Below are 26,305 nucleotides of genomic sequence, written 5' to 3' on the forward strand. Positions count from 1 at the left end.
CAACCCTACGGGCTTGGTCTTCTTCTATAGTTGGTGCTAGTAAATTCACTTTTTGGGAAAAGGAATTTACTTTGCTCACTGTACAAATATAGAGAGTTTTTCAGCTGGTGGGCATGGGAGGAGTTTGTGGTGCAGGACACTTCGATCCTGCACAGTCTCTGCTCAATCACCAATGTGGGTCTCTCTAAAGGACTTGCCAATTCCTTTTCTTCCACATATTCACTCTCTGACGACCCTTCTTGGTAGAGTGCTTTTTATTCCTAAAAGCAATTTTTTGCTCGCTAGCAGAGATGTTCGGGTTTGTGTGATGTGGGATATGGAGGAACCTATTCCTACTTTCTTAGATGTGGATCTAGGTTTGGCACGGCCTTTTCGGATACGTCTACAATTTGCTTCTTTTCCAAATGCTTGTTACAAATGCAAACAACTTGGTCATTTTGTGAGGGAACACCCTTCAACTGCAACTAAAGATTTTTCAGTTTCTCCTCATGCAGTTCTAGCAACTTTTATTTCTCCTTCTGGGCTACAGGTAGCCAGGCAATCTTCCAAACCAAGGTTTGGAAACCGGTTGAAGAAGCTTCGACATCAATTTGCCCTTAGGTTCATCCCTATGCTATTTTGGAAGTTCAAGATCAACCTACTGTTGAGCAGGATTAGACCTCTTCTCTTCAAGATATGGATTCCCTCGCTGGGGAGGGCATCACTCAAGATGATGCACATGTTCCATCAAAGATTGATGTACAAGGTGAAGCTGTCATGATGTGTCATGATTTATCAGATACAACTCCCATGTCTGAGATTGTGGATGCAGTTCAAATACCAATAAAGGAAAATTTAAAGTCTATTTATGCTCAAACGGCAGATGCTACTTTCACTTTGGACTCTCTTCATCCTTGGTTGAGACAGGTTTTTGATCCTGTGGTTCAAAAATTCAAGTTGCCAGCTTATATTAAGAAGAATCACAAGGGGAAAAAACAGCTGTGTTTTACTGATGGTGACGTCACTCCGTTACATCACTTTTTACGAGTCAATAATGTGAAACTGGAGGATGTTTTGTTAGATCCTCCAACTGATATGTAAATTTTATCTTGGTCGCCTCATGAGTTTTTCTCTCTGAGGCTTGCTTGTAAATTTTATCTTTGTACTTATTAGTGGGTTTTCACCTCGTTTTGAGGTTTCCCACAGAGAAATATAAGATTTCACTTAAAAATGTGTGTGTGTGCGCGCGCGCACGCGCGTGCACGCATACTTTGTCTTACAATGAGATTTTCTGGTGCTGTAATTGTACGTTCCCTTTCTGGGGACTGCTCTTTGTAATACCCCTCAAAAAAAGTCTCTCTGTGTGTACATACATATGTATACATAAATACATACACATATACATAGCCCTGAAGGATTCCATCACCACCCTAATTGGCACTTCTAATTTAGAACTTCTCAAATCCAACATTGTGAATTATGTCCCCATGCATAAATAAACCTACACACACACATGTACATGGCATCAGTGCCCTTTCCTAGATGCTCCTTTCCTACATGCTCTTTGTAGCTGCTCCTTTCCTAGATGCTCCCTCCTTGTTATTTTTGGATTTCCCCTTCTTCTTCTCTTCCTTTTTCGAGGCTCCTGCATGTAAGCTAGACTGTAGCAGCAGCACATGTAGAGGAGAAGGATGGCCTTGTTTGTGACGGGTGTTAGCTCACCCTCTGATGAACATAAGCTCAAAACATAAAAGTTTATATGCCCAGACAGAGCTGAAATGATAGCACTGCTCATCAAAGGAAAATAAAGGAGATCGCAATTTACTAATAAGAAAAGACATCTAGATATTACACAGCAACAGTTCCTTACTCAAATAACAATCATAAACCTTGTGTATTGCAAGCAAGTCCTTATTTAGCCTAACTCGGACAAAAGTTTGAAACCCCAAACTCAAGCATAAAATATATATAAAAGAAACAAATCAAATCAAAGCCTACACTGACAACAAATGCTTGTGGAACCTTCAGAAGTTGGGACAACATGCAAAACTTGTCTGCCACTGTTGTGTTTTGATTAACAAATGGATCCTAGGATAATAATGGCATTCCAAACTCCACCTCTATTCATACCAGTCAAGGTTCATCAAAGCTGCCCTCAGCAGCAAGCCCCATTTCTTCTGTCATTCACACATCCGGTTCCAACCTTTTAAGCCTATAGATCACTCTACAGCAGCAGTTTCAACAGGTTTTCTTGTGCAACGCAATGATGAATGAGTACCTTGATCAAGAAATTTCCTTTCATGCACCTTCATCATAGGTTCGAAATTCACTCTCTATACAAAGGATAATATTAAAGCTCCAAAGGAATTGAAACTAGAAGTAATCATGTACTTCTATCCATCACTCTATTGCTCATTATTGATTTGGAAGCTCATGACATGCAGCTAGCCCATGAGAGAAGCCAGGAAAAATTTGTGGCATATGATAAATTGTATTGAAGATTCCAACACAGTCCCTAGTAGATTGTGCCTGTTTGTTTTCACACGCTTTGTTTCAAGCGGTTATCAAAGTCTTTCATAGCAGTATATCCCTTGATTCTGACTGCATGGTCATTTTCTATCATAACAATTAAGCTGTTGAAAATAATTATATGCACTCTGTTGTAATGAAGAAAAAAGAACACCCCCTGCTGACACTGGTAAATATTGGTATGGCTCTTCAAGTAACATACGAGAAATTTCATCAAGCACTTTCCAGTTTGATGACTGACTTCCTGTGGTTGTCATAGCTTTTCGACTTTCCAGAGAAGACTGAGACAGCATGTCTGTAGGATATCTTGGATCCCATATACAAGAGGCAGAGGTTTCCCTCATATAATTGGCCTCTCCAACGCCTGTGTGCTTTATTGACTGAGAGTGTCCTCTGTCAGTGCTCATGCTATCATCATGGAGGTGACCTGTATAAAGAGAAAAGCTCTCTAGTAAAAAGGTCTTGCTCTAAACCAGTTCTCCAAGAAAACAGCTCGAATAAAGGAATCACTAGAGTAGTTATAAAACTTCAAAATCCTAGAATAGTGCCTGACACTGGAAAATTATGCTGAAAACAAAAAGCACACAGTATACCTGAAGGTGAGGAAGCCAGCCCTCTTGGGTTCCATTCTGTAGTAAAATCTTCCCTTTCAGCCGGTTCAGATTTTGGAATTAAACCCACATGATGCACTGTCATGCTCCTTTCTATAGCAGTATTTTCAGGTAACGATTGCAGATTTGAGAAAGTGGCTGTAGTATTTCCAGGTAATAGTTGAAAACTTGAGAAAGACGTGGTGCCCTTTCTTTGTGGAGTTCCATACTCTACAACTGAATGCATTGCAGCTTGTTGAGGTAGCTGGAAAATATGTTCATGATGTCCCTCATCCTGATGTTCTAAATCAAATAAACTCCCACTTGCACCAGTGTTCTCACTTAGTGATTTCAAGTGAGGATCACATTGCAAAATCTTTTCATAGTGTTTATTCAAAAGGCCCGAAGCAGACTTCAAGTAATGCTGCCTGCATTTGACAAAGACACTTATATAGCGAAATTGATCAAGCCAGCAGAGCCCTCAATCCTAGTAAATGAGCTATGCCATGCAATAACTTTTCTGTTCATTGCACACAGTTAAATCACCTCCAAAGTATCTACGATTATCGGAAAAAGAAATCCCGTGCAAAAAGACAGGTCCAAAACGGATGCAAGATCGCCTCTCTTGCATGAGAGCAAGTGGGCAAGTCGAGGAAGCAATGTGCTTGAAGGCCAAGAAAGATACCACCGGTAAAGCCCCAACTAAAAAACGCCATAGGACGGCTCTTTGCTTGAGAGGGAGTTTGCTAGTCCAGATACGCCGAAGAGAAGTTCTCCACCAAGAAAGAGACTTGTGACACACACACACACATGTTGATAGAAGGCAATTAAAATGCGCTCTGGTTTGTGTTATGACCCGATCATGCTAAACGCTGCAAAAGTGTGCCCCACACACACACACACATGCTGATTCAGAAATTGCAGAATCTCAACGAGAGTTTATGCCACATTGGCCTTCAATGGGGTAAGAGAAATTTCGTGAGAATATTCACTACTACGGGATGCCAACATGCAAGATGTGAAAGAATTGTACGCAAACATGCAAGGTGGGAGAGAAAGAATCCATTTTTACACAAGAAGAGGGGTACCCTTCATTTGTGACTCGAGTTCATTCACTCAAGGACCACCTTCCTGTTTAACTCCACCCTTTGCCTAGAGTTCACAGAGCCTATCATTTAATGCATTGTAATGCACCCTTCCCCATCCTGCACCAGCACGAGAGTGCATATTTTATTACTAAATATTGGCCAATATTACATCCTTGTTGGTACCATCCTACCACTTGGTCCCATCAAGAGCTGAGGGCTCCATTAAAACAATGGAGATCACCGTCCATATAGTTATGTCAATATAACAATTAATCATAGCCAACAGTTTCAAAGAGAGGCCAACAAAAAAAGTAAATTCCCACAAAATCTCCCTTTTCAGCAATCTTCTCATCTTTCATGGTTCCATACTCACCAATAGCACATTTTTCCCTTGTGTTTCCACTATATGCTTCTCCGACCTTGATCTTTCCAAGTACACCTCGCTACCTGGAAATTAGTCATTGTAACTAAAGATTTGAGGTCTCCCATCTGTTCCTTTTTACATTGGTATTCTGGTTCCTACCATCTTCCCCTGCCAGTTCATACAATCCTTCTCTCTAAACTTCTTTAGGCCCTATTCAGTGTGAACTTCATCCTTTCTGTGGACACCTTAATCTGTCGCTATCATCAAGGCAGGGCATGTGCCACAAGGGCTCTACCAACCAGAAGTTGCCAAGGCTAGAAAACTACACCATGGCTAAAATCCTGAATCTTTCTCTATGTTTACAAAACCCTTCGGCTAGACAGCAGGAGTTAGGTTTCTGATGTTTGCACAGCCTTTTCCAAGAGTTCAGACAGCTCAAACATTTAATCTCTACTCGGACATCTTAGTTTCTTTGTCTTTACTTTGTTGCAAATCTGAATTTATTTACCTCTACTAAAGCATCAACTGAAAGGGAGGGACAATCCAGGAGAACATCTTAATAAAGCCAGGTTCCCTGACAAAAAGTGCCTAAATGCCCCATCTTACTCAATCCAAACACCATATTGCAGAAATGGCCCCATGACTGAGGGTCTGCATTACTCCCCACCTTCAGAAGTTCTGCTTGCTCACATCCTTGCACCCTATGCTCAGCGTCTTGAGTCTTCAGGCTGCCACAGCCCCCTCCTCCAACCTCTGCTTGGCCCTCCATTCCCTCAGTCCCCGAGTCCTGCTCTCTTCCAGACACTCCTCTACCCCTGCATACATGCCTCCACAACCCTCCCACCGTAGAAGCATACCTCCATCCATTTATTTGCTTTTGGGCATAGGGGTGAATACTAAAAGTGAAAAATACTAATAAGAATATGAAACACATTAGATCGTTTTAGGAAGGCAACCCTATTCAAATTTCTGTTAGAACGTTTTCCATGAAAAGAGAGCCGGCTGTAAATGCTTTGCCTTAAAGCTTTAAGAGACATTTTCCTCAAATGAGTCATATTTTTAGTTTTGAAAATACCCAAACAAAATGTGGGTATTTCATAGATGAAGGCAATTCATACAACACACCAGTTTACACTACAGAGGTTTTTAAAGGAGTTAAACACCCTTCTATGTGCTCTATTGGGAAGGCTCAATATGATCCAAATCCTATCCCAAGATTGCTTGTTCTTTTATGCAAAATGCCTTAATTTTATGCTTGATCTGAATTTTTCATACAAAAAAGGACTACAACCTGTATTATAATCCAATTGTTTTAAGAAATGCATTTTAATGCTATCAGTTTTATGGAAGCTGATGACCTTAAACTATCCCACCTACACAGAATTCTGACCAGAATTTGGATTCTTATTGAATGCTTGCAATATATTTGCAGGGTATATCACTAAGGAAAAAACCTTGTCAGGAAGATCTGAACCATTTGAAAGCCTTTCATTTAGAAGATTATGGGTTGGCTTACATTCATATTTCTAAACTAACGTTACGGAAGTTTCAACAAAGAAATTAATTCAACGGAAGGACTCTGCTGATTTTGGATTAAGTTCATCACGATAGCACCAGTATCGAATATGATATCATTCACACAAGGGGGAAAAAAACTAAAGAACAAAAGATGCAGTGGTAAATTTTCCATTACTGACTTGCAAATAGTTGCTTGCCCTCCAGTAAAGTCAGATGTGGCTTGCCACAATGTATGCTTCTTTGGTTGAGGATCAATCTCTCTGAAAAACAATGGAGGTCTGGATACCTGACAAGTATCATCAATTGTAAAGGAAATGAAAAGCCATCTGCAAGAGGCAATCCTGAAAGTGATAAGCCAGATTACTTACCTCCATTTCCAGCACGTCAGGCTGACTTTCTTTGCAGCTGGCTTTGAGCGATGTTATGTCTGACCATTGTATCTCTATTTTACTTTTCAATCGATTATCCAAAATTTCCCAGACTAATTTTCGTTTTGCATAATAAAATTTTGCTACCAAGTCCCCCTCATGCTTGGAAATAAACTGTCCAACAACCAAAGAACCTTGTCAGCAATTGAAATAACAACCCTGATGCAGCAGACACAACACTACCACCCTGGCAAGTTTATGTACAATAGTGCTCCCTATACAAACATGTATCTTTCTTCCTCCCATGTATGGCACATATCTGGAACATTCCAAAAACTTATATCAATTCATGATATACTCACCTCCCATGTCCCAATTCTCAACACCAAGCCTGCAAAATTTGAAGCTTTGAGCTTCTCCTGCTGCCCATTGGCATATTTTCTTCCCTTGTTTGCTAGTTCTACAGCCCCTGAACTTGGAGACATTGTCACGTCACCTTGTGCAAGTCTCCTTTCCACAAGCTCTACAAGAGATGGTGACTTCCTCAGATGCAAACCTAGTAGGGGTTGTGGTTGATCAAATGGGCTGGTTGAAAACAATTGGGTATTTTGCAGGGCTGTCGGCATTGAACTGCTTATTTGTTGTTCACTCGACTCCGAAATGCTGGATAGATTGGAAGTAAGTGGTGATGTGATTCCCATGGATACATCTGAACTAGCAGTCTGAAGTACCAAAAGGACAACCAAAAAAATTAGCCTTCTAATATCGCCCTGATGATAAATCAATCTGCTAAACCTCTAACCGCATAAAGAAATCAAGGTCAAACATTGCATGAGTACAAGATCCTTAGCACATGAGATAGGGCTACACATTAAATCATTGTTCAAATTTTGAAAGAGGAGAGATTTATAACAAATTGATCTATACAGTTCAAGCTTGAAATCCAAGCACAATTTAAAAATGGCAAAATCGTTTCCAGCAAACACATCCATTGCCAAAAATAAGAGCATCCAAAAGGGAAAACCATGCGCTAATTCCATATGTCCTATAGCTTCTGAATAAAAGCAGTTAGCTTTTAAACCACCAAGGTTAGCGCACCAATGCAGGACCCACACGTATAACTCAAGCCAAAAAGGTCAATCATACCAATGATATTCAGCAATCCTTCAATGCAACCACTTGTATGTATGCGATTCTAATTCTTTTCTTAATCAATTAGTAGTGATAATTTGTGAAAAGTTTAGCATCATAAAGAAAATGTAAGAGTAACACAGCAAAAAGTCTACAGAAAGTCTACTCCAGTGAAGACATGTCACCAAACATATTATTTGTACATATCAAATAGCTGGTTAGGGTTCACAGAGAAATCCACGTGTCCAGGGCCAAGATGGGCCAGTCCCTGATAAAATGGATTTACTTTTAAATGTAAACGTTTCTGTCACCAAATTGTACTCCTCCCAAGAAATAAAGAGAATTTTTTATTTTTGACTCTGATTAAAGATTGTTGACTTTGGTCAACTAGAACAAGTTCCATTTTCCTTTGTTTGCATTGGTTAATGTGCATCGTGGGTATGCTCACAAAGGACTAGGATTAGTCGAAGAACTCAAACTTTTTATGGATTAGCTAATCTTAATGGATTAAAGAGTATTGGACATTGCGGCATGACCTTGGAGAGTGCAAAAAGGCCCTCGTTTTAAGGGGGAAAGCACAAAAAGCAGGTCCCGCAAGAGAAAAGCAGATATGGAGTGCCCAATTTTGGGGAGAAAGCACACGGCAAGGGAGCGAGCAGCATAAAAGAGAGCCCACAGGGCTAAAAGCAAGGAAATCGTCTATTTGGATAAGAAAGCTACGGCTTTCTAGGAAAAGCTGACCTATTTTGACCAAAAGTAGGCCCCTTTTTTTTGCAGAAAGCCTAGCTTTTCGACTGTGTGCCAAGTTTATAAATTAGAGAGCAATCTTGCTCTTTGTATGGATGGAGAATCCAAGTTGTATCAGATTCATGCTCCCCTGTGAACAAGCTTTGTAACGGTTTTCTATTGCAATAAAGACCTTCGGGAGGGGGGGAGCCTTTATCTATGGCTGCACCCTTCTCTCTCTCTCTCTCTCTCTCTCTCTCTCTCTCTTTATATATATTTGTTTGTTTGTTTGTTTCTCTCTCTCTCTCTCTCTCTCTCTCTCTCTCTCTCTCTCTCTCTCTGTGTATGTATGTATGTATGTATGTATGTTTGTTTGTTTGTTTTTTTTTAATTCTATTTTCATTTTATTTTATTTTATTTTTTTGGGAGGGGATTCAAGTTCCAGCTTCAACGTTCACTTTCCAGCCAGTATTTGAAATCGTTTTTGAAGTGCTAAGTGCTCAGATTTGCTGCGAATTGAATGTTGAAGCTGCATTTGCTGGAATCGGAGTCCTAGTGTGTGTGGTCCTAGAGTCCTAGGGGTGTCCTATAGTTGTGTGAGTGTGAAGAGTCTTGAGGCCACTTGTGCCACCTCATGTGGTAGATGTGATTCCTCACCTAGATTTTAGGATCTAGATTCTCTTGTGTGTGACCTCATCTATGAGGTGTCTGTGTGGGAAGATAAGGCTTGCCCAGCCTATAAAAGAGGCTATGTACTTGCTGTGAAGATATCAATCAATCCACATCAGTTCGTGCCTCAGCTCGTCTCCAATCATGTGTCTCTCACCTTCTCCCCATTTTCAACAGTTGGTATCAGAGCCATGTTGAAGCTCCTGCCTGATGGCATTCCTCTCCTTGAGGTGATGAGCGGAGGAAGCATCCTGCCCATCCTTCGCTGCCACTCTTCTGTGCCACTCTTCTGCTCCACTTTTCTGCTGCGCCACTCTTCTGCCACCTCTCCGCTATCTTCTCTGATGCTGCGCCATTCTGCCCGCTCCTCTGTTCGCTCTTCTACTAGCCCACGCTGCTGCTCCCGCTTCTGCTCTACGCTGCGCCATTCTGCCCGCTATCTCCTCTGCTTGCTACCTTTAGCCTCCCTCGCAACTGCTCCCTCACTCAACGCTGATGGTACCCCCAGCGAGGTTCGAACTCACGACCATTCGCTTAAGAGGCGATTGCACTACCACTGTGCTATAGAGGCGATTGCACTACCTCCTGCGTTGACTGGTGAGCTGCTGGCTGAGAAGATGCCCGCAACTGCTTAAGAGCCGACAGCACTGCTGCATGAAGGAGCCGATCTACGTTGACACGTGCTACGGATACTCACACTGGACTGTTGCGCCGTACAAACTGGCCTACTATCCGTACAGCCGGCCTTGAAATGTGCGCTATCTTCTGCTAACAGTCCGTCTGAGATATTCTGCCTACTCTCATGCTCATGCTCACACTTTTCCAGCTCCTTTCTGAGCCCAAAACCCTAAATTGCGATTTTGAAGATTTTTGCCCCATTTTGGGTGAATTTGTTGGGGCTTTTATGGTCTGAAGCTTCCCTAGTATTGCTAGAACACTATGCTCTAGGAAATTTTGAAAAGCCCCAATTTTCTGCAAACCCTACTTTTGCAGCAACCCTAACCCTAAAATTTAGGGCTTTTCTGTTCTATGTCTTCCTTTGGCATAATTGAAGCTCCTACCATGTAAAATTTGGGCCTTTTTGAAATCTGAGTAACCATTGTAAGGGATTTAGACACTGGCTGTAATAACAGCTAAGACCTTCCCACCAATGGATAGCATAATAAACTCCTCGTTCATCGAGAAATTCTCAGGGAGCAATTTCCCAACTTGGCAGACAAAACTCCGGCTTCTTCTTATGCGAAAAGGCATATGGAATATCACCAACGGCAAGGAGCCAAAACCCCAAGGTGATGATGCTAGAATCAGTTGGTGGGAGAACCAAAATGATAAAGCAATGGCTATCATTGGCCTAGCTTTAGCTGACAACCTTATCCACCATGTGGATTTTGATAAGACAGCAAACGACGTTTGGGAAAAGTTAGAGAATTTGTTTGGAAATAAGATCAATAATTCCAAAGTATTTCTCAAACAAAAACTCTTCAAGCTCAAGATGAAGGAAACTGAAACCCTCAATGAACACTTGAGCAATCTTGGGTCCATTCTCCAACAATTATCTGCCATCTGAGCCATTGTTGAAGATGATGATTAAGTTGCTGTACTTCTCTCCAGTATTGAAGACATTTCCAAGTACAATGAGATCCTTGTTATCCTAAGAGTCAGCCGCAATATGAGCTTTAAGGATATGGTAGCTCATCTCATTGATGAGGACCGTAGGCTTACAGAGAAAGCAAAATCTTCCTTCGAATCTGGCAAAGCATTCTTTCTCAAGAATAAGCCCAAGAAGAACGGAAAACCTCTTAAATGTAATTACTGTCAGAAACTTGGCCATCCAGAGGATCGTTGCTTCAAGAAAATGGCAAAGGTACAAGCCAAAGAACATGCCAATCTGGTTGTGGAGCAGAGCGAGGACGAAGACGATGAAGCTACACCTTCTGGACCTAAGGAACAAGCCTGCACTGCTGCTATTTCTGGTCTATCCCTCCATGAGGTGATAGATGAAGAGTGGGCTTTCTAGAGTCATGTGTGTTAGGTACTCTGCCTTGGGTAGTCCCCCTAAAATGATGTAATAATTTGTCATTTTGTGTGCCTTGTCCTCTAAAGGCTCCACTTATTTCCATGTACCCAGTTAGGAGACAGGGGGGTTGTTGTGTCTTTCCTTTATCAGACCTGGCCGAGTTCCAGGATGTTGGTGTACTCCCTAGACCTATGAGTTGGTCATGCATCCATGCTCAAATTTGAGTCTCTGATCACGTTGACACCTAAGCCATGAGAGTGCTTGGTTCAACCTCTGAATTATGCTCAGCTGTTAGCCTCTGAGATTGCCTGGGATGCACAGTTTGGATGATGTCATAATTTCTCACCCTAGCTCCGAAGGGGGGTTTGCTGGAATCGGAGTCCTTGGTCCTAGAGTCCTAGGAGTGTCCTATAGTTGTGTGAGTGTGAAGAGTCTTGAGGCCACTTGTGCCACCTCATGTGGTAGATGTGATTCCTCACCTAGATTATAGGATCTAGATTCTCTTGTGTGTGACCTCATCTATGAGGTGTCTGTGTGGGAAGATAAGGCTTGCCCAGCCTATAAAAGAGGCTATGTACTTGCTGTGAAGATATCAATCAATCCACATCAGTTCATGCCTCAGCTCGTCTCCAATCGTGTGTCTCTCACCTTCTCCCCATTTTCAACAGCATTTTAGTTGGAGAAATATTTCAGTGGTATCAAAGCATGGCATCGTTACCTTCCATGGTAATGATGATCCTAAGCCCCAAAACTTCATGGAGGTCTGCTGCAACCAAGAATTAAAAGGTGCCACCACTAAGCATCGAGAAGAGTTTTTCCTTCCAGCAATCTTGCACAGTGATTCAGATAAGGAGCAGCAATTCAGTCAACGGCTTCTGCTCAACTGTATCAGCGTCATCTGGCCCTTGTCATCAGCAAAGAGAGAGTGCGACTCAGGTAGATTCAAAGTTCCTGGCCACCTCTAGTTTCTAGCAAATTTGTTGTGGCAAACTTCAACCTGTTTGCAGCTCCAATCCTCTGACGAATTTTCTGTAAACCAATCCACAGCAAACTTCGACCTGTTTGCAGTCCCAATCCTCTGACGAATTTGCTGTGAGGAGGATTGATTCTTCATCAGCACCAATCAGCATGTACTCCAGCGCCATCCCTAAGCAATTGGGATTGTGAGCTTCTTAATGTGGCTTTTGGAGCTGTCCAAAACAAAAATTGAATATCTATACTGATTTCTTGACAAAGAACCAGTAATCAAGATCAGAAAATTTGTGAATTAAATTGAATATCTATACTGATTTCTTGACAAAGAACCAGTAATCAAGATCAGAAAATTTGTGAATTAAATTCTGCTCATACCATTTTTGGGTCAACAAGTAAAATCCCTACCACTAATCGCAAAAATAAACTGCTCCCAAGTACTCCTCTCCCTAGCTGGCATCTCTGCGAAAGAGGCTCATCCCTGCTTATCCTCCATTAACTCTAGATAATTAAAGTCCCCTCCAACAATCCATGAGTCCACCTCTGGGAGCCATGAGCTGTCACCAAAAAGCCGGGCAGTGCTGTCTGCAAGCGGGTGCATACACACTCAAGATACCAATCCGGGACTCTCTTGCCTGAAGGACCATCCACACTGCGCAGCCTGCCTGTGTAAAAATATATGGGACCATCGCCTCCTCTGCTCCTGCCACCTATTGGGGACCAAACCTCTGGGGCCCTCCCAGGGAGAAGGCGGTGTCAGCGGGTGATGTCTGCTGTGGAAAACATGTGCTCCTGAATCAAGAGAAAGTCAACTGGTCTACCTACTAGAGCCCATTGTAGTTCTTGATAGAGAATCAAGTACTGCGACTGGCTGTGCGCACGATCATCAAGTCCATGCACATTCCAACTCACCACCGTCAAGCTCATGGAGAAGGGGCAGCAGTGAACAAGGCTCGCCTATGCGTGGGAGCCTGCTCTAAGAAACCAGACTTCATCGACTTCGACAGGGGGTTAGAGGGAGAGTAATCTATGTCCGTGTACTCACGGACCAGAGTCGTCACTGGCTCAACCCCTACCCTCCGTGCCCAATATTACATGAAAGAAACATCCACGCCAAAAAGGTTGGCGCACTACTCAAGCGTCCAGTTATGAGGCTGTGAGAGAACCGTCTTCAATGGCAAGCAGATCATCGCTACAGCCAAGCCTGACCCTGGCTTCACTAGGGAAGTACACAGAGCCACCGTGCGCGAGCCAGAGATCCATGCCCTGAGGTCCCATCCACTCATCCATCATTCGGTATACCTGGTGCTCCATCATTGCATTGAAGAGCTCTAGGGCCCACTTCCCCACCCCTGTGGAGGCCAAATGGAGGATCCAAACCAGGTGGGTGTGAGATCCTACCGCGTTGATGCCCCCTTTACGGGGCTACAAGATCAGAATGGTCAACTCCAAGGGCATGGGGTAAAAATCCGAGATCTCCAAATAGTTCCAAGGTCCCAACCGCCAAAACTCTCATGGAAACAACCTCCCAACCCGCATGCGGAGGCCTGCAGACTCACCATCGAAGCCCCTCTCTCCAGAAATGTGAGAAGCAGCAGCTGAGTCCTATGTGCCCAAAGCGCTGACCTGCTGCTGGGGAGAGGTCGGCGAGGGAACCTTTGCCTTGTCCTTGCTCGTAGAAGAGGGGGTGCGCGAGAAAGAGGTCCCAAGGGAGGCTACAGCTATCTGAGGGGAAGGAGAGGGGACTGGAGGGGGAGGGCGGATGGTGAGGGTAATCACCGAGGAAGGAGCGAGCGGCAGCAACGACAGTGGGGGAGGCGCAGAAGGGGGCTGCAAAGAGGAGGCTGGTGGGTCCAAGGGGGATGGGGAGGATGGTTGTGCGAGGTCCATTGCTGTCCTAGTGGAAGGGTGTTGCGATGATGGCACCTGCGTCCTTTGAGGTTCCTCCTCCGAACTCTAAAGGGGGTGAATCAATGAGGCTGTGGGCACTGGTGCTCTGGGGGTCTCTGGTGCCTACTCTTGCTACAGTGGAGGATCCTGCGGTGGGCAAGAAGTCTCTCCTTTGAAGGGGCTTGAAGAAAGGAGGGAAAAGAAGGAGAAGAAGAAAGAAGCAAAAGGCGCCCGTGAGAGGAAGGCCACCAAGAAACTGGCCCAACAATGAAGCTCTTCCACAAGCAAGCTCTCGAACTTCAAGAGAATAGTGAACTGCACAAGGGAGCTGACAAGGAAGAGCTAGCCACTAAGAAAGTTTGAAGCTTTCCACGAGGTGGGGAATAGCTTCAACTCTTCTTCTTCTTCTTGGGGGGGCTGGTCAAGCTATTGGAGGAGGGCAAGAAAATGGACGTGCAATGCCAACCCCTAGACCATGAGCTGTCTACACGAGCGGAAAGGTGCCTCCTTGGTTGATGAAGATGCGGCTTGGAGTCGAAGTGCCCCAAAGGGAGGACCAGATGACCCACAGCGGGCTGTGGGTGCGCTGCCTGCTCGAGATTTACTTCACGTCAAACTGAGTGGCGAGGTCAATGCGTGCTGAACACAAGGGGGGCGGGCTGGAGAAGATTTGCAATGCAACAACCTTGCTGCAAAACGACAGCAGCCGAGCTGCTTGTGGAGATAGCGGGTGCCCTTATAATTGCCCTCTTGCATGGGAGCAGTGCCTAGCTGCTAGAAGGAGATCGCGGGCTGGATCAGTGCACCCTCACCCTGAGGTCCTTGACGATCATGCGGCCAAGCAGCAAGCTGGACGAGGTGTAGGAGAAGAGCAGAGCTGGGGGGGACCGGGGGGGGGGGGGCTCTGGAGGTGCAGCTCGCAAGTATCAATCAGGAAGATCTTCCTCCAGGAGGCCCTACTTGATTTGTAATTCAGCAGGAAGCCATTCTAAACCTTCCCAAGCCTCAAACGCAATTCTAGGAGCCATTTCTGAACATCTCACCCCGTTATCCCCAAGGGCTGCTAGTGGTTACATACTACGATTCCTTATGGTTTCATATCTTGAGTTCTTCTCCCATTTCATGTATAGAGATCGTTGTATATAGGTTGGACTTCATATTCACATCCTAGGTCTCCTAGGTTGCCCCGAGTTTTGTCCGAGGGTTTGCATTGCTATTGTAATTGAAGCTGAGCTTCATTGTAATAAAAAATATATCAGCCCAAGTAGGGAATGTAACAGGGAGATACACTGAAAGAATAAAGCACTCAAAATACAAGTGATGCTGTGGAGTATATGAACTGAAATAATAAGGCACTCAAAACACAAGTGATGCTGTGGAGTGAGTGTGAGAATCAAAGGGAGGGAATATAGCGGGCCTCCGAAGATGGAAATGAATAATGAACAATGTTTGGCCCAAACAGCTGAATACAACTGTAAAGAAACAAGTAGTGTATAGAGGGAGAACCCTCACTACAAAAAAGAACTGAAGACTTCTGTACCACACTGAACCGGGCTGAGGACTAGCTGAAGAAGGGCTGGAAGGGGATGCTGGACTGCTGCAGACTTCTCCTGTAGGAAGCATGCCACGGGCTGTGGATGCCCGTGACAGGGAAGCTACCTCATTCACAACCCATCGAGTGAGTTTCTCTTTTCCTTTCTCTACTCTACCCTTTCTGAGAAATTTGAATGAGATATGAATGTTTGTTAATTTCTAAGTTGGCCACTATCACTTCCTTGCAGCCACAAACATCTTTACATGAAGAGGGTGGGATGCAAATAATGCACATGAAGGATAATAGTGAACACGAGGGTGGAGGTGACAATGAGCATGAAGGAGAGGTTACAGAGTCAGGGAAGAAAGATAAAGATGACAAGAGTCATCTGCGGGTCTTAGGAAAAGCAATTCCATTGGGTCTCCTACAGAATGTGCTTGATGGATTTTATGTCAAGCAGATGACAGCTCCTCCTTTGATTCCTCTATGCCATTTGGTGCCAAATGAGACGATCGGGATAGCAACACGAGGTGAAACCTTTGGTATCTTCTTTTGACTCAAATGGGTATGTGAGAATAAGTGCTCCTTTTCTTTTTCCACTATAGCAGGCTAGGGGAAGGATCTCTCGCAGTCACAGATATGGACTTGCAAGAGTGGGGTCCTATGTGGAGGCGTGTGATAGAGTTTGATAGAGAGCTTAATGATGGGTGGGCAGATTTGAAAGGGAAAATTCTTTTGGTGTGGGATGGCAACCACCACCTAAAAGCTTGGCTTGCAAGAATAACAAGGGTGGGTGCTTTATTGTTCACATTTTGTTTGCTAATGTATTTGCTATATTTCAAGAATGAGAAATGGGACAAAGTGATTGTTTTGTATGTGCATGCAGCCTATTCCCATTCTTTATCTCTGGAGGTTGATAGGCATAAAGAAGAACTTCTCCTTGCATTGAATGCAACAAATTGGTAAATGTAGCATTACATATTTGCTTTGCTATGGACACATTCCAGCTTTCTTTATGTGGTGATATCTTGTTTTTTTGAGTAATTAACAAGTTGTGCTTCCTCATGAGCACGAATTTGACACGGAGAGCCTCAGCAGTCAAAAAAGTGTCCAAGCACTTCACAAAGGTGCCCAATGAATTCATGTGCTCCCTTGCCAAACACACCGCTTTATTGTGCACCCCTCTATGTCCTTCGAGCGCACATAGGAGAGATATGTATGAGCTTTGGGACTGCGAAGAGATTCAATGCTTAGGTCTTTGATCCCTTTTTTTCTGTCAGCACTGCGAAGATAGATTAGAGGGTTGACCGCCCTTGATGGCTTCTTTCACACATTGTGCTTATTGTTCACCTAGATGCTCTTCTCTATCAAACACTTCAACCTATGACAAGATAGGCACAAATACTCTCCACATAACACAAATAAACTAAAATGTACATCTATTCAACGAACAAAACCTTGTATACACAGAGGGTCAGGGATGCTCCTTGTACCCTCCTTTACACCGCTCTACCCACACACTAGTCTATGCACATACATGAGTACATGGTCGTGAGACCGTAGAATGACCAAGATTTGTACAACCAAGCCAGTTGAGTTTTTGTTGTGCATTTTTTTATTTGAATCTTTTTTGAATAAACAAAAGAGAAGATTGCCGTTGGTAATGAATTGCACAAAAAGACACAAGCATGAGCATGGATAGATCTCCCAAAATGTGAACTTGTAAATTCAGAATTCGAGCCCCTATGGGCTGATTAGAACAAAGGGAACCCATATGCAAAGAACAATCAAATTAAATAGTAAATCAAGAAGTCTAAAAGCTTAAAATCCCACACGAGTTGTAGCACAAGGGAAGGAAAAAGGACAAGCCACCACAATCCAATGAGTTTATGAATAGGATCTGCCACGATGAAAAGTTCAAATAGAGATGATGTTTATCAAACCAAGGTTTCTTAGACTTGGACATTTAAGCTTGTAGGGTATAACCAAAACCGGAAGAAGACAAAATCTTATCAAATGTGCTGTATACCATCATGTACAAACATAAGCTTGCTGCTCTTTAGGTTTTGGAAATTTTGTCGTATAAGCCTGGATGCATGCAAACAAGGACAAATCGTACACACTATGCAGTAAGCCCGAGGGAGAATCATCGGACAAGGGGAGGATGAACCACAGTCATGAAGCAAGCTTGCAGCATTGTATTATACAAGCTTAAGCAGCACTCTAGTTTTGAAAATAAGAAAACTGAAAGAAGAACAAAATTAACATATGAAAAAAAACACACAGACACACAGTTGAAAAAGAAGAAACTGCCCTTAACAATCCACATTTAAAGCGTTCCAAGTAGTCTAAATATTTCTTCTTGCTTCATCTCTTTCACTGTACTTGCAGATAATTGACACCAAACCCTTGCAGAGCATTTTTTTAGTAGCCTTTGTAACTATTTTGAATCAAATGCTTCAAAAGAGTACCTCTGATCCAGAAAGACTCATCTTCCTGAAGCGCTTCAAGCCTGGCATTTTGTGTGATTCCTGTTCATCGTTGACTTGAGACTCCATCATCATGCGATCCTCTGGCCCCAGCTTTGTGGCTCTGGGTGATAAGACTCTTGACTGTTTTTCCAAATAAAAATCCTCTGAAATTCTGTTTGCCAGCATTGCTCCTGTACTAATGGATTGAGCTGGGCTTGACGGAGGAAAAGCAGAATGGGACCATACATTGAACACAGGAGCATTCATGTGCTCATATGCCCTTCGGTTGCTTGATAACAAATTTGTGTAATCTTCATTGTTCATGACACGTTCTGAATCCTCTTTTCCAGGAAATGACATGAAATGAAAGGCCTCTAGACCTTTTGATGGTGAGATTGGTAACATCGCTTGTCAAAGTTTTTATACCGTCAAAGCCTGAATGTGGATTTCAACATGTTACAATGAAAATAACCCCCCAGAGATTGGCATCCTGGTCAATGAGATAAAGGACAAGTGTTCATAAAGACAACTCAATTACTCAATGGATTCCATGAGAAGAAGCAAAACAAGATAGTGTAGCATGTTTTGCCTTTTGAGCTCTCCTCCAATTGATCCAAAGAATATGTGGCGTAATGTGTGGCTCCAGCTTTCATGATTGAATGGAATACCCGATGTGCATGGGCTTCAAACCCTTGAGATTTCATCTCTAAGGTCAAAATTCAACAGATATTAGTACCCAACAATGAGTTTAGAAATAACTTCCTCAAACTACAGCATCATGACCATCCTAATCTGTGCAAGTATAGTGGTTCCAGCTTATCCATGCAAACAGTAGAATGGTTTAAAAGGCATTCTATGATGTGCAATCCTTCTAACAGAAACCCAGCGCAGAAATGGCATTTAGGATGAATGCGAAATCAAATGAAAGAACATTCCAACAAAACTCATGTACCATAGAAGCCTTCATTTGAACCTACATAATGAATTTGCAGATGAAAATTCACGTGGGATGCATCAAGTTTGCATAAATCTACTTTCCCAAAGTTCTCTTTCACCTTTGCAAAAGCAGCACTGCTCCTACTGCTGGTGGTAGGTGTCCTGCCTTTCAACCAGGAAAAAGAAAGAAACATGGGACAAAGCCTGTTATCACACAATAGCCCAGCGAATGAAATACTTGGGGATAGATTCATCAGATCTCCATGCCAAAGAGAGCCATTGGAGAGCTGGTAATTGCAAAAACACTGGACAAGGTGTGACATTAAACAAAGGAAAACCTCGTTTTAAACAAAAGAGAGATCAGCCCCATGCTAATTCTATGCAACGAAATGCTATCTCAAAAAGTGTGTCTATGTCTTGAAGAAGTGACAACACACGAAACGAATACCAGTACAAGCTTTTGAGATGGGCAGATCCCTAGTGAAAATGGTGCTTGCGCAACATGTCAGGCAGGAAAAATAGAAGAGACTCCTCTGTTGCCAAGCATGACTACAAATCAAGGAGAAGCATAACATCCACATCATAACGCCTACCAACGCTGCCTAACCGTTTTACCAGCCAGCCCAACAGGCTCCTACTACAGGTATCGTAAAACCATCAAAAAAATTTCTGGAATGGCACACAATCTGTTTTGACTTCATTGGGGTTGAGAAGAACAATACCAGGTGCACATATTGCTGAAAGTGTGCAAGGGTTGATTGATATAGACTTAAGGATAAAACTTGGGCAAATGTTTTGACTTCATTGGGGTTGAGAAGAACAATACCAGGTGCACATATTGCTGAAAGTGTGCAAGGGTTGATTGATATAGACTTAAGGATAAAACTTGGGCAAATGGGGAGCCATCCTAACCTTAATCCCTGATTGTATATAAGTGTGTATTCCTTCATTTATAATAGAGTTTGCAGATTGCAGGCTTGTATGGTGTACTCTCTCTGTCTCCTCACACTTTTGCATGGTCTTTTATCTTGGTTGTCATTTTTTCTTCCATCTTCTTGGATACCTCAAAAACTCACCCTTGGCTGACCTTTAGCTCTAACATAGAGTAATCCTTTCTTGCCTTAATAATTATCTATGGGTACCTTGTCATTATATGCAAGTCTCTTGACCAGATTTCAACACACTTATCAATCTGTTCCTGAGAGCTTTTAAAAGCAGATGGAGTGAATGTGCCATTGGGTCCTTGTGGGCCCATAGTGTGACATTGAGAGAAGTAAATGGTTCATTACCCATCCCCCCAAATGAGGAGAGCACAATGATCCAAGTTTACCCTTACAATTGGCCTTCCCTTTGCCCATGGCAACAAAAGCCTTCTCATCACCAACTCCATCATACTTTTTCTCCAGAGCCTCCTCCCAGCTCCTCGAACATGAGCAGCTTTGATCCTACTCTAGCTGCAATGGTTGTGACTAGCAAAGGCCTCCTCATCACCAGCTCCATCATACCATTTCTCCACAGCCGCCTCCTAAAGAGCCAAAGGACCTAGCTCCTCAAACGTGATCGGCTTCGATCATTCTTTGGCTGTAACAATTGTGATTGACCCCTTTTGGTCTTCAAACCCGTAGCTCCTATTCCTCTAGGTCCACCTCCACCAAGGTATGAGCCATTGTCCATGGTACCGCAATCCTGGATCACAAACACGCCAGTGTACTCGAGCAATCCTGGCAGAAACATCAGTCACATCCAGCTGTCCCCCTTAGAATCCAAGAGATAGCCTGGTTCCTACCAAGCACCATGTTCCCAAGTTCTGTTTCATCAACCAATCACCACTCTGGCACCATCCACAACCAAGTACTCCACCTGAACAATGAGTTCCTGTGGGTGATCCACATAGATCCCCATCGCCAAGTGTTCTCTAGACATCTTGGACCAAAAGCTCCAAATGAGCTCACAACTAAGTAACCCTATAGCAACAATATACTCTTTAAATCTGTAGATTTCCCATCTCCACCTTAAAAGGCTTCAATAAACATTCACCTTGTTCTACTTCCAATATCATGTAACTGAGTCTTGACAACGCCTCTGAAGCTGTCTCTGCCAACGAGTCATGCTCCTCCAAATTGCCCTTGACAAAAGTCTTGCGGGAGGCATTGATGTCCCCTACAACAAGACTTCCCCTTCTGATTGCCAGAAAGACTTTCATCCTCCATTTCCTCAGCACCTGAGAGACACAAGACAAACAATTTGTCCAATGCATGCGACTGAAGTTTGAATGTATTCACAAAGAATATACATTACCGTTGGATCCACCCGAGTGACTGCTTGCTTTGGAAACAAGCTAGGTATCTCCCAGAGGCGCCCATAGCGCCCATGTGTAACCCAGTGTTGCCATCTTTAGTATCCCTGTACTCCTCTTACTCAGTTCTTGAAGTCATTCCAAATACAACTCTCTCAGAACAACAATCTAAGCGACCATTGTTGTCCTCTACCTTCACAAAAGCCTCTTGTCCCTCTCCCTCGTTAGACCATCTCTTAATGTCAGAATTAGACCATCTCTCAATGTCAGACATAAGAACCGATTCTTGGTCACCTTCCTTCTCACAAAGGTACCTGTCCGTCAGATGTAAGAGATGGTTTCCACAAAAGCTCTAACCGAGATCTCCTTCCAAAAGCTCTCACCTCAAAGCTCCACGCACTTCTGATTCTTCCTCAGAGCTTTGATACCATATTAAAATAGAGGCAGAGGTTGCTTGATGTAGCCAATGCTCCCGCTTGCGCAAGAATGGGTACAGAAATAGAGCCCAAGAAACACAAACTCCAAAATTCAAATCTCGCTCCTGTCCTTCGTGCACACACAAGTAGATTGAGATAGATGCAACACAGATATTGAACCTTGAACAGTAGAGCAGAAACAGTAAACATGTTGCTCCGAAGGTGGACAAAACCTCATAGAAAAGGTGTGCCACTTTCTAGAAGATAGGATACTACCTAGATGTGGACCCCTGGCACCTCAGAATTGTCTTCCACCTCCTCCTGGCACCTCCAAAACTTTGTCAAGGCAGCGTGCTCCTAAGGAGCTTCAGTGGGCTTCTCAGACACCGCTAGGTCAGACATGCTTACTGCTCTACACTGCAGCCAATGGTGAGGTATTGTTCTTGTACTGAACCTAGACAACCTTGCTGCTCCTGCCAGCAACCACTGTATACGAAACAATGAATCCTTGGCCTCCTTGCTGTTTGCCCTCTGAGCTGGCCAACTCCATACAGGGTAGAACTGACCAGCAGACCCACAAACTGAGCCGACCCAGTCTATGACAACCAACCTGCAGCAGGCTTCACTTCCAACCTGCCACATAGCAGGCACCTATTGCCCTCTGCTCACTGCTGCACAGCCTGTCTGCCTCCTGCAGTCTGCCGACATGTTCTTTGCAGTCTGCACCTCTTGTACTGCCCTGCATGGCCATTTCGCAGTCCCAGATTGACCTGCCTTCTACGACAGTCATCTGCAGCACATCCTGCAGCTGGTACAGGCCTGTAAATGGCCACGTACCGTCTTACTTGTAGCCATAGCAGTTCCATACCAGTCTCTCACGGGTGGGACAATAATCTCATCGATCTGCAATTGTAGTTACCTTGCCAACGAATCCCTCACGTCCTTAGGCCTCACCTCCACTCCTTCCATCACCTCCCAATGACCCTTACTCTCTGACCATCTGTCACCTAAGCAAGAGAGGTGATTGGCATTGGTTTGGTTGTACGATTCTCACACTAACAGCGAAAAGGGAACTCTGGGAGGAAAATCCAGTTGCAAATGCCTTGTCCAAAATGCGGAGGGGCACATTGTTTAACGTCTCTCCCAATATAAGGATTCAAAAAAGTAGAATTCAAGAAGAGTAACCACAGAGTTTTAAATCGGCAAGCATGTTCTAAGACATGGACTCTCAGAACCCTCATGAATTCAGATTACATAGTGGTCTGGCACTTGCTTCTAAACTCCACATATAAAGTGTCTTACTATTGATGCATCACTTCCAAAAAACAGACCGCATGAGTGTGACAAAATATTAGGGCACTGTTCATACTACAATGGAAATGCTTTTAATATAAGCAAGTGGCATGCCAGTAAAAAAAGGTGAAGATCCGGCTGCTTTATGCATCCAATACAAAGTGCAAGTGATTCATCATGGTCTGCCAAATATTTTCAAGTTGGTCAACAAGCTTACCGAGCAAACCCATTTCATTGCCACAGGATTCGGCACCAAATTCACCCAAGTACAGCGTACAATCTTCTGACAAACGGACAGTCCAAAAGGATTGATAGATGGCAGGAGGAGTATTCACATTACCTCCACCACGACTCCAAGTTGATTAGTCTTGCAGAACCATTCCTAGCACTTATCTATTGCAACCATTACAAATTGCAATGATTGCAACCATTTCTAGCACTATCTATTGAGATGAACTCGATAGAGAAGTTATATCGCTCTAAATTGAGATGCTGTCCGCTGTTGCAGATGTAGCTGTCAAAAAATCAGTAAGCAAGAGCAGAAAACCTCGGCTTACCAAAAATGAACTCCCTTTTCGACTGGCCAAAAAAGAACATGCAGGATGCCCACGCTAGACAAAAGATACCTTCGCCAGTACACTCCCTCATCACACTTATTCTCACTTCTCTCAATCTCTACCTGCCCAAGCCAGAAAAAGACACCTTCATCCGTGCACTCCCTCGTCACACTTGTTCTCACTTCCTTTACTCTCTACCTCCACTGCTTCACTGCCTACTCTCTTTCGTCGTGTTCCCCTTCAGTTCTCACGGAGGCCCCTCTGTCACCACAAGAAGAAGAGTCATGGCCATTGCCTCTGGAGCTGTCAATTAGCCCAAAGCACTTGGTCATTTACTTCAATCAATACAGGGGATGAGAAGGAGCCGCATTCATTCCAGGGCAGATGGCATCCAGTCCCACCCAGACCTTTTTGGCACGTGGAAAGCTAAAATCTACTCAAGCTATTAATAGGTGACAAAAGAGAGACAATCCAAGCCCTTTGCTAAAAGCCTGAAGCTAGCCATTTTGCCAACTTAAACTGAATCTCTTGTTGCACAGCTTGACACCCAGTAACTTTCAACTAGATTGAAGAAGTAGTTACGATTGAAACTTTCGGGCCTTGTTGCGCAGCTTGATACCCAGCAGCTTTCGTATTTACGATCGCTTCGAGATGTTCGCTACCGTCACTGTATAAGAGAAGAGGAACGAAGTGTTTCCGATTGACGTACACCCTACATATCAGGTTGACCGACACATATTTTGGTCGACACAAACCATATGAACAGCCGTAATGGCTCCTTAAAAGCTTGGAGCTGGTGCTTATAAGCTCCTCTTATCACTAAAAAACGCTTCATCGACGCTTCGCCTTCTTTCAATCACCTCTAAAACGCAAATTTTTAGCTATTATTCAATCGATGCTAGACTCTCACAAGACCTTTAATTCCTTCTTCCTTTAATTCCTTCTTCAAGCTGCTTCGCGATCTGCGTCTAAAACTCCATAATTGAATGGATCAAAGGCATCATTTGAAAGTCTACAGACGCAAGGGCAAGACACACTGAAAGAGCCCAGATTATAGCGCAAATGGTAGAATAGAGATGGAATCAAAGGACGATATGGATGATAAACCGACAGTGCGAAGCACCTGAAAGTTCAACGTAGTTGGGCAATCAACCAAAATCCGCGCACTGTGGGGTGGTACCCATTTCACCCAGGTGGTGCGTGTCTAATTTTCGCGATGAATGCATGAAGGGAGCTGGAAGTCGTCAAGCGCTGCGAATGAGAAAGATGGAGGGTGATCAGTCAGTAAAGCGGACTGAAACGAAGAAATGATGCCGCAGAGAACCAAAATATATAAGTTGCGATCCTAAAGTGATCTGATGAATGGGAGAAGCATGAAATAGTGAAGCTGAATTGGGTGCAATTGCGAGGGCGTACCGGGGCTGGGGAAGGGTCGATGAGGTCGTGGAGGGGAAGGAAAGGGGCTGAGGAGAGAAAAAGGAGAGGGAAGGGGGGTGAAGGAAGGTAGGAAGGGGAGAGAAAAGGATGGAAAGAGAAGAAGAAAGACTAGAAAAGCTCGAAGGAAGCCATGGAAGCTGTGGATGCAGAGCTTGGGAGAATTCACAGACATGAAGAAGAAGAAGCACAAGAAGAAGAGAAAGAGAGAAGAGAGAAAAAGACAGTCTGTTTGAGGGAGACAGGTGAAAGTGAAAGACACAAAAAGACACACACACACACACACTCTCTCACACACCTCACACACTCACACAAGAATATCAAAATGCATGCCTCATATTCAAAACTCACCCAATTCCTTAACCTTGATTCTCACTCCTAGTCTCCCTCACATCACATCATGCCTCCTCCCAGGCCCCATCCCCCTCCTCAGATCATTGCTTCTCTCCCCCTCAGAGCATCATCACATCATGCCTCCTCCCAGACCCCATCCCCCTCCTCGAATCATTGGTTCTCTTCCAAGAGGCCATCCCCCTCAGATCATCACTTATCCTTGATCTTGCATCTTCCCCTGCTTGTAGTATGGCTCATTTTGCCTCCTCTCCCCCTTCCCTCCATCCCCAACCCAAACATGTGCCCATTTTGGAACATCGCCCCCTGGTTGTTGTTGCAAGCCCACATCACGTGACAACCCCATCATATGAGAGCACAAGAGCTTCAATGCTTGCCTTGTCTCAACATAATGGGATCACCCAAGCTTCGCATCAATGAGGAAAACTACCTTGCTCTCAATATCGTAGGTCTAATATTCCCCGCAAAAATAAAAAGGTCTAACATCCAGATGGTCAACCTTCTATTGCAGATGGTCCACCTTGTTTCCTTTCCTTTTCGCCATATCTTTATAGACAATTATTAGCTCTTAAAACTTCCTTTGCTTCAATAGTAGGGCTTTCAAATTGAACCACATGCAACACCCTCAAGCATGAGATTAAGGATGATTCAACATGTAGCGATACTAACAAAATGCAAATGTGATCAATAGGGCTTGCATCATGCCTAAGATGGGTTGCCATTCCCCAACCCAAGCAAACATTGATGTAGGCCTCTCAAAGCATAACTTAGGGATACAAAAGTATGTGTTTGGTGTTCCACCATCATAGTGTTAGTTGGACTTCACCTAGCACCAACATGGGTTCAGAGTTGCCATTAACATGTTTGAACAATGTGAGATCACACTCTCTGCATTTGTAATGCAAATCACCAATCCCATGGAGGGAACACTAAAGATGGGGTGGGCATGACAACAATTGTAAATCCACAATGTGCTACTAAGGTCAATAACCCCATCTAATCTTGCTACATTGCATCACATCATGTACCACCATCCTGTGACACAAAATAATCCAAGGTCAATAACACGATCATCTGATCTTACTACATCCACTATGTGCAAAACAATTTTGCATTGCAAGCACAATTGCATCACATCATGTATCACCATCGTGTGACACAAAAATATCCATCAAC

General features: G+C 43.7%; 1 protein-coding gene and 1 non-coding gene across 4 annotated transcripts; both read right to left on the reverse strand.

Annotated features, from left to right (window-relative positions):
* Positions 1–1,953: 1,953 nt before the first annotated feature.
* Positions 1,954–25,004, reverse strand: LOC147891279 (uncharacterized). 3 transcript variants are annotated; one of them, XM_087389404.1, is made up of 10 exons: positions 24,761–25,004; positions 24,468–24,595; positions 18,902–18,986; positions 18,436–18,552; positions 17,847–18,336; positions 6,799–7,158; positions 6,437–6,610; positions 6,248–6,354; positions 3,102–3,526; positions 1,954–2,935 (listed from the first exon to the last, which is right to left on the reverse strand). In XM_087389404.1, the coding sequence occupies exons 5-10, from the start codon at positions 18,249–18,251 to the stop codon at positions 2,589–2,591; spliced, it is 1,818 nt and encodes a 605-aa protein (XP_087245530.1). In that variant the 5' UTR covers positions 18,252–18,336; positions 18,436–18,552; positions 18,902–18,986; positions 24,468–24,595; positions 24,761–25,004; the 3' UTR covers positions 1,954–2,588. The 3 variants fall into 3 exon arrangements, with proteins under 3 accessions (XP_087245530.1, XP_087245528.1, XP_087245531.1); XM_087389402.1 differs by lacking the exon at positions 18,902–18,986; XM_087389405.1 differs by lacking the exons at positions 18,902–18,986; positions 24,468–24,595.
* Positions 9,462–9,533, reverse strand: TRNAK-CUU (transfer RNA lysine (anticodon CUU)). Its single transcript has one exon. It is a non-coding gene; the product is annotated as a tRNA-Lys (tRNA).
* Positions 25,005–26,305: the final 1,301 nt, after the last annotated feature.

This window comes from Dipteris shenzhenensis, chromosome 18, assembly GCF_047967505.1.
Source record: "Dipteris shenzhenensis isolate YYH24624 ecotype China chromosome 18, Dip_SZ_1.0, whole genome shotgun sequence".
Lineage (NCBI taxonomy): Eukaryota > Viridiplantae > Streptophyta > Polypodiopsida > Gleicheniales > Dipteridaceae > Dipteris > Dipteris shenzhenensis.

Coding starts and splice junctions, on each gene's coding strand:
- LOC147891279 (XM_087389405.1), bottom strand. CDS start 18,251: ATGTTACCAATCTCACCATCAAAAGGTCTAGAGGCCTTTCATTTCATG. Junction 7,159..17,846: donor TGAGTCTTTCTGGATCAGAG/GTACTCTTTTGA, acceptor TTGGTACTTCAG/ACTGCTAGTTCAGATGTATC. Junction 6,355..6,436: donor CTGACGTGCTGGAAATGGAG/GTAAGTAATCTG, acceptor GATACTTGTCAG/GTATCCAGACCTCCATTGTT.